Genomic DNA, 14,649 nt, shown 5'->3' on the forward strand with positions numbered 1-14,649 from the left:
CAGACATCAAGGAAGCTAGGTAATCTGTCAGCATATTACATGAAACATCGGTAATACTTCGGGGTCTAGGAGTACCCCACATGTTAGGGGGGCGGCCGAATACGACCTCATACGGGGACAGACCTGATCTGGAATGTGCAACCATGCGCATATAAAACAAAGCGACTGGCAGAGCTACTAGCCAGTCCACACCTTTTTCTTGACAGACTTTTGCAATGCGGATTTTCAGAGTCTGATTATGTCTCTCGACCAGACCGGCTGCTTCAGGATGGCGTACACAATGGAACTTCCACTGGTACCCTAACAACAGGGAAACATGCTTCATTAACTCTGAGGAGAATGGCTGACCGTTATCAGAATATACGACTCTAGGGAGTCCATACCTAGGGAAAAATTCACGAACCAACTGCTTGGCAGTGGTCGCGGCTGTGTAATCTGGGACTGGATATGCCTCTGTCCACCTGGACAAAGCGCATACAACTACAAGGACATACTTGAAACCTCGACATCGCTCCATCTGAATATAATCCATCTGGAGGACCTCAAAAGGGTGGTCAGGGGGCTGGAAACCACCTTGTTCCACCGGGACACTTTTACCTGGATTAAACTGACAACATATCATACAGGTACGGACTTTCTGCTTGGCTGCAGCTCGTAAATGCTTATTGAACCAAATGTTCTGGATACTATCTAACATTGCTTTTTCTCCTAAATGTGCGGGACTATGTGCGGTATTGATAATGACTTGAACCATAGAATCGGGGAGAAACCATGTGGCTCTACCCTTCGTTAACCATCCTTGATCTGTCCGGACCCCTCCTTGTTCAGACCATTTCTTGATTTCATCGGGAGTAGCATGTAACTGGATATCTATGACATCTTGTGTAGGGTCCTTAACTGTCATGCATGTAGTCGGATCTGGAGTATGTGTCAGGTTAACTGGAGTGTCTGGAGTCTGTGCTGTAAGCTTGGCTGTGCGGTCTGCCAGATCATTACCTTGGGAAATAATGTCAGTGACTTTCGTATGTGCTTTACATTTCATAATAGCAATGGATGTCGGTAAATGTATGGCATTTAACAGAGCTTGAATAAGGAGGCCATGCTGAATCTTGGTTCCATGAGAAGTCATAAAACCTCTCTCCTGCCAGAGCACTCCGAAGTCGTGTACAACTCCGAATGCGTAACGTGAATCTGTGTAAACATTAACTTTCAGGTTCTTGGCATGTATACAGGCTTGTGTCAGAGCGACTAGCTCTGCTGCTTGAGCGGACAGGGTATCAATACGGTGTGTTTCAATAACTTCAGTGTCAGAAGTCACTGCATACGCAGCGACTAGTTCTCCTGTACTAGTTCTCATACATGAACCATCCACATAAAGTGTCAGGTCAGGATCTGGTAACGGAATGTCTGTCAGGTCTTGTCTTGGCTTTGTCGTAATATTAACTACTTCCACACAGTCATGTGGGTCAGGGTTTGAACTAACTGATGGTAACAGTGTAGCAGGATTCAGGACGTTGCAGCGTCTAATTTCTATGTGTGGCTGGAACAGTGTCAATTCATAACCTGTTAAACGTGCAATTGTCAAGTGCTGAGTTTGTGTTCGGTTTAAAAGAACTTCTACTGAATGTGGGACTTGTACTGTCAGGGAATGTCCTAAAACTATGGAATCACTTTGTCTGATAGCTAGTGCTGTGGCTGCAACTGACTTGAGGCACGCAGGCAACGCCTGGGCGACTGGATCTAATGTGCTCGAAAAATAAGCACAGGGCTTGTATTGTCCTGCTTGATCTTGTGTGAGAACAGATAATGCTGTACCTTCGCGTTCAGTAACGAAAAGTGTAAAAGGCTTACTGTAGTTCGGTGTAGCTAGAACTGGAGCTTGACATAGGGCTTTCTTTAACTCGTTGAAACTAAGTGTATGTTCAGATGTCCAAGGGAGGACAGTCGATACGGCTGCCTCCTGTGTCGTTAACTGTATCAGTGGCTTGGCTAGAAATGCATACTGGGGAATCCATTGTCTACAATAAGAAGTAAGGCCGATAAAGGCACGTACCTCCTTCTGGGTTCTGGGCTGGGGAAGACTCGCTATTAACTGGATACGGTCTGGTGTCAACTGCCTACCCCTCTTGGACAGCAAGTGTCCTAAGTATACCACTTGCTGGACACAGAATTGAAGCTTCGAAGGTGACACCTTGTGCCCCATCTCGGCTAGAAAATACAGGACTGTAAGTGATGCTCGCTCGCAAGCACGTTCAGAACGGGCTGTGATCAGGAGATCATCGACATACTGGAGCAGGGCAGTGTCAGTTGGCATGTGAATATTGTCTAGTTGTCTCTTAAGTGCTTGACTGTAAATACTAGGGCTTTCTGTGAAACCTTGAGGAGCGCGTGTAAACATATAGCTCCTTCCATTTAAACAAAATCCGAAAAGAAACTGGCTGTCTGGATGAATCGGAACACTAAAAAATGCATTCTTGAGGTCAATAACAGTGAAGAACGTGGCTTCGGAATCAATGGCCGTTAATAGGGAAGAGATGTCTGGGACAACTGGGTACTGCGGAATAATACATTTGTTAAGCTCTCGTAAATCAATCACTAATCGATATACTGGGGGTGCATTTGGATCAGTACGTTTCATGACTGGAATGATCGGAGAATTGCATACATTGGAGTCAGTTTCTACAACTACTCCTTGAGCCATGAGCTCGTCAATAATTTTGGATAAGGCTGCTACAGCCTCAGGTGGCAATCTGTACTGTCTGATTCGGGGTAACACTACACCTGGTTTGAGAGTCACACGATGGGGTGTGATTTGCATGTAACCTACATCAGTTGGACCTTGCGCCCATAAGTGCTGTGGAACATTAGACAATCTTGAATCAAAATCTCGTAATACATAGTGACCCTTAAAGTCACGTAGGAACAGACGTATTCCCTCTGGGGAACAGCAAATAACTGCACCTAACTCTTTCAGTGTCTTAATGCCTAACAGATTTTCTGGACATGACTTAGTAAGTAACAGATCAGTAGTGCGGGACAATGGACCTACTTCTAGAGTAACTGGCTTTGATATCTCGTTAACTATTGGCTTTCCTGAAAATCCAAGGGAAACATTTCTTGAGCCTGAGAGCGGAGCCCCTGGAACTTCGGCGTGGCTAATTGTGGTCCTACTTGCCCCTGTATCGATCAAAAACTTTCTGTCTTTCCCTAATACTTGACTGTGAACATAGGGACCTTCTTGATCTACAGGTATCTCGATGAGAGGCAAGCCTACCTCCCTCTCTAGGCTGTTTCATGAATATGGCTGGTACTCTGGATACTCGGACTGTGCATACTGGTACATCTGTGATGTGACATGCTGTGTTGCAGCAATGGGCTGCGGTGCGGGAACTGTCTGTTGTGTATTCTGTGACTGAGGAATCTGTGAAACTTGTTCTTGTCTAGGCGGACGTGGTCTTTCTTTAGTCTTACCAGTAGCTATGTTATGTTTCAGAACTGCACACTCGTTTATAAAATGACCTGGCTGTTTACAATAATTGCAGTTCCCTTTAACGGGAGCTGCAGGATGACTGGCTTGATTCGGACCCCTCTTCTGACTGTCTTGAGGAACAGATTGTGCAACTAGCACTTTCATTTTCGTGTCTTTCATACGTTTTCTTTCGTGTTCTTGCTCTTCCCTGATTCTATTCTGGTGATACTGGAGCATCTGGAGCATCTGGGACGGGGTATTAGCTTGCCAGGTGCTTTCGACTTTCAAAACTCGGTTTTTAATTTGTGGACTTGAATTCTCGACTAATTTGGTAACGAAAAGGTGAGGGTATGACTCACTACTTGTCTTGAGACCACTGTTGATACTGAAACATTTTTCAAATCTAGAATAAAAATCACTAATATCTTCATCTTGTTTCTGTTTACAGGCTGAGATTGCATCCCAGTCTTCTTTTCTCGTTGTCAATAATCTGGGTAAAACTTGAATCAGTAATTCTGGTAATTCTTTACATTTATCTCCAAGACCGGTACCTGGTACTCGTGCCTTGTCTTCAGCTTCTAGAACTGCCCAATCGATCTTTTTCTCTCCCACCTCCCATTCCTTTTCCTTTAACTTTTCATACACCCCTGCGGGTAACAGGACCTTTAACATTTTAATGATATCTGGGTAAGTGTATTCTCCCATACGGAGCATGTCTTTTAATTCTCTATGGAACCCCGCTGGATCTTTGTCATGACAGGGAATTAATTTCTTCATTTCAAGAAGTTCCATCTTTGATATTGGAGTGTATACAAACACTCGTTGCATTTCGCCACCCGCCCCTTGGACTGGGTGGACTTCTCGTAACGGGTTCTGTCTGTCTATGTAAAATAATTTACTTTCTGGGGGTGAGACATGAACAAAATGCGGGTTCAAAAACGTTCTATATTTGTGGCGCTGTTCTAGAATGACACTAATTAAATCGGTACCTAGACCTCTCCATTTATACTGGAGTAACTCGTTCAGGATATCATGTAACGGACCTGGATCAGAGTGTTGACCCTCATACAGAGTAATGAGGTGCTGAATCATATACATACCCACCAGTCGTTGTTCGGCTGGGGGCAATTTCAGGAACATTTGTGCCACTATTTCGTCTGGAAAAGTGGTAGAATCAGTAATCCATCGGACTGCTGATCGGGCTAGTTCTTGTTCGTGCATGGTACTTAATTCACTATAACCGATTCGTGATTTCAGAATGTGATCGGTAGCTTGAAATACTTGTTCTAGAGAACCTTGTTCTGGTGCTGGATGATGAAAAATAGACTTGTGTTCTAGACGTAAATGGCGATCTGGAAATCTAGATTTTCCTACATACGCTATTCTGGCGGAATTCTCGTCTTCCTCTTCAGGATCAGAGATACTTTCTTTCTCGCTTACTTGTGCTGCTTTACGTTGTTCGTGTATCTTTATTATCTCCTTACGGATTTTCTTGTACATACTCTCCATAGCACCGACGGTCTTGTGCTTACCCTCGGCTATATTATCACTCCACCTTGTCAGGATTCTCATTTCGGCGGAATCTTTAGACGGGTAATCTTGTTCTCTTATTAGACAATTGATCAGGAACTTTAATATCATGAGCTGGATCTCGGCTTTCCTTTGAGACATAATCTCGCCAATACTTTCTGGATCATCCCCTGTACGGATGAAACGATATATTCTGTCTAGATCTTCTTTCATATTCGGTAAGGTGACTAGATACTCGGTCACTCTCCTTACACGTAAGGAATATAAAACCATATTATATTCGCCTGGAACTGGATCATAGACACATTCGTTAAGGGTTTGCCTGATTTCTGTAACAGACTGATGTTTGGGCGTGCGCTGTAACGCTTGAGCATGTAATTCGAGTAATGTTAAACGCTTGTGTGGCGGCGGGGTTTGAGGAAGACCTCCTCCTGCGGCCCCTAGACTAGAATCGTCGACTGACATTCTTCGTCCTGGCAGGGTCGGTAATTGTAACGTGGGCTGGACTTGTATGGCGGGCTGACCCGGGGGGGCTGTTAAGGGCACCCCGGTGTCTGGAGGAGCATGAATTACCTGATTTACAGGGACTGGCGGAGCGCGAACAGGATTTGCATATTCGGGGACTGTGTCGTCCAGATAGGACGAAATAAAAATATCAGCTGCGGTCGGTTTGTGACGTAGCTTGGTCGGAACTAATGGTGGCGGGAAATTACTGGATGCCTCTGGGGTCGCTTTTGGCAAACCTTCGGCAAGGAGAGGATACATACCCTTAATGAGGGCATGCCTCTGTCTGTCTGACTGTTCGGTTTTGACTTGTTCACCTATCTCGATTAATTCTCTTTCTTGGGCTCGTTCTTGGGATTCTCTACTTAACTCTGACTTTCTGACTTCCTTTTCAGTTCTTCTATGAGCTTCTTTACGCCATAACTCGATGGCATCTTTCTGTGACTGTCTGGCTTTCTTTTTCCATAATGCTTCTTCTACTCTCATGATACATTCGGCATCCCATGTACCCGATACGGGCCATCTATACTTTTCTTCTAACTGTTTGGTATACTCTACCCATAAATCTAGATATAATATGGCGCTTATGCCATGTTTCTGATACATAAAATGACCTGGACTGTCCCTGGGCGGGACAGGAACTGCTTCTTCTAATAAACCCTTTCTAGTTTTTAACTGACGTAACTTGGAAAATATGGGCATGACTGAACTGTAATCTAGACACAATACAATATACAATAAAAACACGAAATCACATCGCACTCATACCACAACATTAAAATACATGAAGAACATTATGAAATAACAGTTCGAACAGAATATTACCTGGAATACTGAGAACAGAAACAGAACAGAATTTCTCGAGAACGGAACAGACTAGAATTACTGGATGCACTGCTGTAACAGTACGACATTTACCGGTCTCATAAAGAGACACGTCAGAACCCGCATCCACCGAAGTGGACACTTCGTTTGTGGGACTGTGTACCACCAACCCACAGACCAGAGTCAATTAAAGTGACCCTGTCTAGATACTACCCCAGCAACGGTACTCACCGGGCAGCAAGAACGGAAAGCCTCGGACTGGACTGGACTGCTACGACGACGGACGACGAACTTCGGACTTCAGTTACGGGTGGGCCTCCGGATACCTCGGACCTTGGACTCTTGGCTTGGGCTCTGGTCGGGACTCGCCGCGTTCCTCCACCGTCTCGTTTGGATGCTGGACCGCCTCCTCCGTCTCCTCCGTGGGCCTGAGGGATACTTGAAGCAGAAATATCTGCACGTGGCCGGTATGGTTCCGTCACGGCTGCAGAGGGTCAGGGGGTCGGCGTGGCTTCACCGACGCGTGGGGAAAGGGCAAGTCCCTGTTCGGGCGCCATTATGTGGTATATAAATAAATAATACCGGATCTATTTTTGAATTAATGAATGAATAACAGATAGCTCAATAAAATAAGAGTCAAGATTCGAGGTAGTAGGAGTTTCTGCAGGTTTATTACAGCATAAGGACAGGATCAGGACAACCTGCATAGAATGACCCAGCAGCTGCTGGGGCTTGGTCTGGGATGAGCGCGCTAACTTTTAATAACAATACATCAACTTATATACATAGCGCAAACACATAGCATTACATTGCAGTAGGCGTAGCAGTGGGTGGAGCAGAAGGCGTGACGCGTAGCAGTCGCGAAAGATAATAGTAAAAGTAGGTGTAACTGGGCGTATGCATAGACATGTGGTGCATACGTAACAGAATATGTCATGAATGGGCGGAAACATAGGAGGGGGCTACCTAAGGAGCCGGGACCTCTAACCTAATGGTGCGCGTAAACTGGCAATGACGTGTTACTAGGAGAAGCTGGGGGCTACGAACTCTGTGCTAGGAGCAGAGACTAGAGTCTGGAGGGTCGGAGCGACATGTACCTAAACCCTATCTGGTATCTAATGTTTAGGGAACATGTTGATATAAACTAGAAGTCATGAAGGGAAAGGCTAACTTGATTCTAAGACTGGACCATGCATTATTCTACATGTAATGCGTGATGAAGAATATTAAATGACCATTAAATACAGTATTTCTCTAACGTGGAGCCGCATAGGCTAGACAATGACGGAAACTATTGATGCAGTTCAGTAGCTTAGGAATGCAAAGAAGGAGGACTGAACTGATAACTGGAACTATAACATACTCTTGGCAGACTCAGAGGCAGAGCCAAGCTGCACCGGGCACTGCGAGGCAGGAAGTAAGTGAAGGGTCGAGGATACAGGTGGGGGCTGTATCGCTCCTCAGCGAGGCTTTCAGGAGACAGGAGCTGAATCTGATGTCCGGGCCCTTTTGAGGCCTGGAAACGGGGACTTTATAATGGAATAACGTGCACACTGAGAAACGTGGCAACATAATTTTACATAGGCCTGATATTCGTAGTATTCACGAGGACTGGAAACTGGCATACTAGAGGTGGACACAACTGTAATTGCGTCATTAATCGGACATGGGGAATAACATATGCATATTGGTCATGCACACATAACATATGATGGATGAGGCGTAGGGACACAGAACATGGCAAAATTTACTTTTCCACAGTGCTAGAGGGCGTCAAAGTGACACCCCCTGCACCCTTGCAGGATTCGGTATTTACCGATTCTGTAAATACAGAATCGGTATTTCCCATTGATTCCTATGGCCTTCAAAGCCCATAGGTATCAATGGGAAATACCGATTCTGTATTTACAGAATCTGTAAATACCGAATGTTACAGATTAGGTAATACTGAATTTGAAATTACCTACATCTGCCTCCTTCCTATTTACCTACTCTTAAATACCGAATCGGTAAAATTCGGTATTTAAGAGTAGGCAAATCGGAATTACCTACATCTAGCCCTTAGTTCTTGGCCATCTACTCTCTGGTTTATTTAGACAGGAACAATCTGGCTTCATTAAAGGGTAACTCTTACCTGATAATACCAGACTATATTTTAATGTTTTGAGTAAGTCCAAATCTTAAAAGCACTTGCTGGTGGATATTTATTTAGATGCTGAAAAGGCATTTGACTGTGTCAACTGGTTGTTTATTTTGTCCACTTCTTCTAGGTTTTGGTCCAAACATCATTAATCTAGTCTTTCTATTACATTCTTCTCTCAAAGCCTCGATTATTGTTAATTGACTTAAATCCACATAGTTCTCACTTAACTGAGGTGTTCAACAAGGTTGTTCTCTTTCTCCTTTATGGTTTGTTTCATCCTAGAGCCCTTCATTTCTAAAATTCATATGAATTCGGACATTCATGGATTCCAAAACAGTGACAAACAAATACAAATTTCGGTATAAGCCAATCATATTCTTCTTTTAATGTCACATCCACATACCTCTATACAATCCTTTTTAACAGAAGTTGCAAATTTGGGTTCTGTTTTGGAATACAAACTAAATGAGGATAAATGTGAAATATCCCCACAAAATAAAATATGTTTCCATGCAGATCTCTTCTCTTTTCCATTGAAACCAAGATAATATCAAATACCTAGGTCTTTGGTTCAATGCCTCAATAAAAGAGACGGTCTCCATTAATATGAAAATGGTTCTCACAACTCTATCATCTCTCACCTCTAGATGGACCCTTTGTTTTTAACTTGGTGGGAACGATTAAACTCGCTCAAGAGGATGTAGGCTCCTGTCATATTAATTTATCTTTCTAATATTTCTACATCTATTCCTTATCTTCACTTAAAAAAAATCTACTCTATTCTAAACTTATGCAGGGAGTGAATTTCCCTAACTTTTACTCTTATCATTTAGCATTTGTTCTGACACAAGTCTCCTTTTCTTTGTCTATAGATGACTGTATCTCACCTCTCCTGTGAGTGAATCTAGTGATTTTCTTTCTTTATCCTTTCTCTTTTCAAGAATTTTTATCCTTTAACCAGAATCCTCTATCTATGTCCCTTCCTATTCAAAATGCATGTAAACTACTACGCCCTATTTTAGTCTCCATTCAGTCTCCTATTATACTGTCAGAGAAAAATTTGCTCCTCAATATGGCATAACAAACATGTAAAACTGTTTTTGGGAAATACTAGCAAGGGAAAGGTCTGCGATGGGTACAGTAGCTAGTTCATAAGGATTCTTGCCTTTCCTTTACGCAAGTTCAAGTGTATTTTTCCCTTCCTTCCTTATACTATTCTAAATATATGTCATTAATCTCTGTGAATAACACATATCAACAGCTTTCACATACTACCGTCCCTACCACTTCTATCCCCCATTTAGCTACTACGTCATTGTTATGCTTTCCATCGGCATGCCACATTTATAATAAAATAACTACTTCTTCAGATGACAACTGTTGAATTACAATGGGAATAATTACTTAAACATTTATTTGTTGATCTATTTGTGGAACAAGATTTGACTTAAGTTACGGAAATCATCTAGGGCAGCTAATACCACTCAAACGTTATTTTTTTAATTACAATAGACTTGATTACCCAAGCCACTTTACACATGATAAATCCAAATAATCCTTCTTCTTGTTGGTTATGGTGTGTTACATTCTCTAACCTAAAACATATGTTTTGTGATTTTCCCTCTACTTATCAATTTTGGTTGAAATTTTGGAAACAGATAACTTCTATTTTCATATCCAAATCTCGTTTAATTTTAAAAATATAGTTCTAGGTAGTTTTTCAGACGACTGGTCCTCTCATTCAGCTAAAGTTGATGTTCTAGATTTACTTCTTGCAGTGCTTTTCAGCAGATTACTAAGGCCTTTCAATATATTTTTCCAATCCTGGTGGTATGGTGTTTGCTATAATCCTTAGTCAATGGACAGAGTGCATGTCAACCCAATATCCCTCACAATTAAACTCGATATCTCTCAATATTAAAACAGGACAATAAAAAGCGACTTCCTTGTTTTACCTGTGATGACTTTCCTGGACTCTACTGCAAAACTCACCAATTTGCATAATCCTCGGATTGAAGAGGTAGCCAAGCCTCCTTGACACTTTTCTTGTGGTATGCACAGTTGATATATATGCTGTTTCTTTCTTACTGTGTTACTATTAATGTTCATTTTGCATTACTTCTAGCACAATGTTGTGTTTATGTAATTTTAAATTTGATACAGTTGTATTTATATCTCTGTTCCATTTCCTGTATTCTTTTTCCATTCCTCTACTCTTTTTTCTATTTTCCATGTCTTCTTATGTTACTGTGATAATTACATTGTTTTACATGATTGTATATTACTCTACTATACTACATCAACTGCCAAATAAAAGTTTATCTTTAAAAGTTAAAAAATAAATTAAACTCTATTCATGCCATTTTTTGTCACTCTTTCAAACAGTCTTATAACAACGTTACCATCTGTCATCACAATCATTCATTCAGTTTTTAAGTTCTACAGGACAGTGTAGCCCTCCCACTACATATGGATGGTGTAAGGTTTTAGGATATATATTAATGTACTTCAAGGGTGTTTAAAGTAAGCAAGGGCAGCAGAAATTATACCACAATTTTAGGACATCTACATAAACTATGTTTCACTAAAATCATTCAGAATTATTCTAATTTACAAAGCCTGTGGATATTCTGAAAATCTGGCATTGATGCAGCTCTCTTGGACCAATCTAGACACCCTAGTGTTCAGTCTTTTAAACTGTATTTGTATTATTTCACACAGATATAGTTATGTATTGGCCTGTAAAGGGTTGGGTATATTTGTAAGAAATTAGATGTACAGAAACTCAACATCTCTTACATACCTTTAATCCGAGATTTAGTTCCTTCAGTGAACGTTTAATTTCACTAGTTAGGCTGTTCATGCGTTCGCACTCCTGGAAGGCCACAACAATGTAAGGGGTTCGCTCCTCCACTTTGGACATCAGTTCTGGGATATTAAATTCTTCTGGCAGTTTCTCCATTATTTCATCCAATGTACCCTTGACCTACAGAAGAGACATACAACAACAATTGTTAACATCTGTGCATGTTCTGATTCACAAATCAGCTCACCTAGTGTTGATCCCACCTCATAAACGATTATTTTTCTTGGTAAAGATGAAGAAAAAACATCAAGTTCCAATCTAAACCAACTATTGTAGTGTATAGCCATTCATGTTTAACTATAGCTATTTATTTAAATAGCCTTAAGGATCTAGCCGCTAATATACAACATTTATGTATCTTCTGTAAAATAAAAGCCAGTTAGTTCGAAGTTTATATTGGAATTGGTAAAAGTGTTTTTGTCCAATGGCACGTGAAAGTTTCCTTAAATATTTAAAGTCAACCTCTTTTGATGAAATTAACAACATAATTAGAAAAAACTCAGCTAAAGGAAGGTTTTAGGCAATTGAGGAGGAACTCGGGAGCAGCGTAAACCATTTACCCGAATTCTCTTGCTAGAAAGAACTTGTTTAAACCTGGAGCCTCCTAAACGGTGACTACATTACCACTGAGGTCTTTGTCAGCAACAGACATTTTATAGATGTGGTGCCTAAGTCATGGAATCTGTAGCTGGGGAGTGCCTTGTGATTACAAAATTCGGGCTCTTGTTCAAGCCTTACGTTTCGTGACCAAAACCAACAAGAAGTACAAACAAAGAACGTCATCAACAAGTTTGCTCTGGTTCTGGGATCACTTTGCTGCATTACAAGAGTGAGTAGGTGATTTTCCTAGGGCTTCCCAATGCCAACGTGTGATAAATTTGACTTATATATTCAAGCAAGCTTTTACAAATGCGAAAGAACTAGTGCAACTCATACAGTAGGGAAACACTTTTAATCTTAACACTTTGGAGCATCATGCTCATTCATTTTTTATATTCCTCTCATTTACACACACACAGGCATGATGAGCTCCAGGTCACTACCAACAGAGGACTCAGTTAGTGTAAAAAGTAGGCTTTTCAACACTTCAGAAATGGTTTCATTTCGTATGACAACACAGAAAATACCTGATATTTGAGGTGAACTGAGTACTTGGAACTCTCTCCATCAATGTATGGTCACTCAGATTTGTGTGAATGAACTGTGGCTACATATATACAGTCTGTTCTAGGGGGTCCATGGTCTCCTATTGTTTTCTAAGAAACGTGTTAGTGAGCTCTATCTCCCATGGTCTGTTCGACCCTCTAGTGTGGTCGACGGAAGGCAACTATTTTTTTATATTTTTTACCTGCGGGAGACAGAGACAACGTGACACAACATATTACAGACAGCACTAAGTATAGCAACTATTTTGGTATGTGTACCTTTATCTCGAGAATATATTTGCCGAGTAGTTGCCCATGTTGTCTCTATCTCCGGCAGGTTAAAAATATACAAAAATCGATGCAGTGTGGTGAAAACTGACCCCTGCCCTGAAGAAATTGCAGTGAGTTTCCTTTGGCAATGAAGCATGTTGGCCCTCTACAACTAAACAGATAGTAGGCAACAGTGTGTCTTGCTTTTAATGTGAGCAGACCCACAGCATATAATAAAGTAGGATAGCCAGTGGATGTCTAGCTCGTGTTTAGATTTGGAATAGCGGTATTCAAGTCCAGATCTTGCTACTCCTTATGGGGTTGGTACAGTCAGGCGCGTGGATAAGACATCCTATGCGCTGGCATCTCGATACACCACACTGAGCACATCGTTTTTACTTTACTTTTTCACACTTTTCTGTTATGTGTTGACAGTTGCTAATGATGAGAACCTGAGGGTGCAGGTGAGACCCAATCTGTAAACTCCCATGGTGTTACTCCTGTAAGGCACTGTCAACCTTTTTCACCCCTTTTTCTCTGTTCTTTTTATGTTCCATCGTCCACACTAGAGGATGGAACAGACCATGGAAGATAGAGCTGAATAACACGTTTTTTAGAAAGCAATAAGTGACCATGCACCCCCTAGAACAGATGGTATATATGTAGCCGCAGTTCATTCACACAAATCTGGGTGACCATACATTGATGGAGGGATTTCCAAGTACTCAGTTCACCTCAAAGATCAGGTCTTTTCGTGTTGTAATACTGTGAGTGGGGGGTGACCTGATCTTTTTCCCTCTGCAGCTCCTTTGTGTATATGGTTCATTTTGTATGAGCCAGCCACCGCTCATTGCCATAGTTTAGGTATGCAATGGCATTCCCTAGGCCACACTTTTAAAGTTGCACATGTATGTAGTATTAGGGAACACTGTAGCACACATGGGGCATCAGACCTCTATGCAAATGGCAGTATTTGTGCCAAATTACTGTGGCTTCACAAAGGGTCAGGTACGCCAATTCATTTTCTTTTTAAATTGTTCTTATTATTTGATTTGTAACACTCGTAAAAAAAAGTACAACAAATAACATGGAAGGAATGGTGGCCTTCATCTCAGCCACACTGTCGATGGCTCATGGCTGCCTTCTGGTTCAATGTTATTCATACACTATGCCACTCTAGAGAGACCTGCCATATGCAAATCAGACATGGTCGAGCTCTAATAGAAACAGTCCTAACTGTCAGTCTAGGTCCCCTCCAGATGGGAACACAAGCAACCCCAGATTGATTTCTGTCTCATCAGTGAGGTATGTCTTGAGTCCTGTGGCAGAGTGAGAATAGAACCCATGTCAATGTATAACAGTCAAACGTAGTGCATCAACTGTAACAAAAATGTGGTGGAGTATGGAATACTTGAATTCATCTGGAGACTGTGGAATAGTTTAAATTGATTGGCCATAATAGCAAATGGTACATTAGTTTGTGAACAAAAACATTTATACATCCTAATCATTGTAGTGTTGTGGATTTTAGGTTTGACATGCTGCATGTATATCTTACACATTAAGTTAATTCAAAAGAATGTTATTCGTGCAAAATTATGCTTTTCAGTGATCACTCCAGCCAACAGGAGGATTTGTCGAGATCCGCGGTGTGTTTCTTCTAAGAAAGATACTTTTCTTTCACAGGTCTATATGTGTAGAGACTAGCCACATTTCTAAATTCTTCTGGGAAGGCATATGTAATGTCCATCAAATGTGCTCACCTACTCTTTCTTTAAACAGCATGCCAGATCTCCAGCAAGATAATTGTACTTGTATATTCACTAGTGTAAGGAAATGCCACTTTTTACATGACCAGCCCCATTCCTTTAGACTAAAGCATTTGTTTTCTGATACT

The 14,649-nt window shown here is 41.5% G+C and overlaps 1 protein-coding gene across 1 annotated transcript in view; it reads right to left on the bottom strand.

Annotated features, from left to right (window-relative positions):
* DNAH9 (dynein axonemal heavy chain 9) overlaps nucleotides 1-14,649 on the bottom strand; it is a 1,695,107-nt gene that overhangs the window by 120,831 nt on the left and 1,559,627 nt on the right. Inside the window, exon 67 of the mRNA XM_078654721.1 lies at nucleotides 11,275-11,457. Within this exon, the coding sequence (XP_078510847.1) occupies nucleotides 11,275-11,457 (183 nt within the window). The remainder of the gene's footprint in view (nucleotides 1-11,274; nucleotides 11,458-14,649) is intronic.

Source organism: Lissotriton helveticus, chromosome 7 (assembly GCF_964261635.1).
Source record: "Lissotriton helveticus chromosome 7, aLisHel1.1, whole genome shotgun sequence".
Classification (NCBI taxonomy): domain Eukaryota; kingdom Metazoa; phylum Chordata; class Amphibia; order Caudata; family Salamandridae; genus Lissotriton; species Lissotriton helveticus.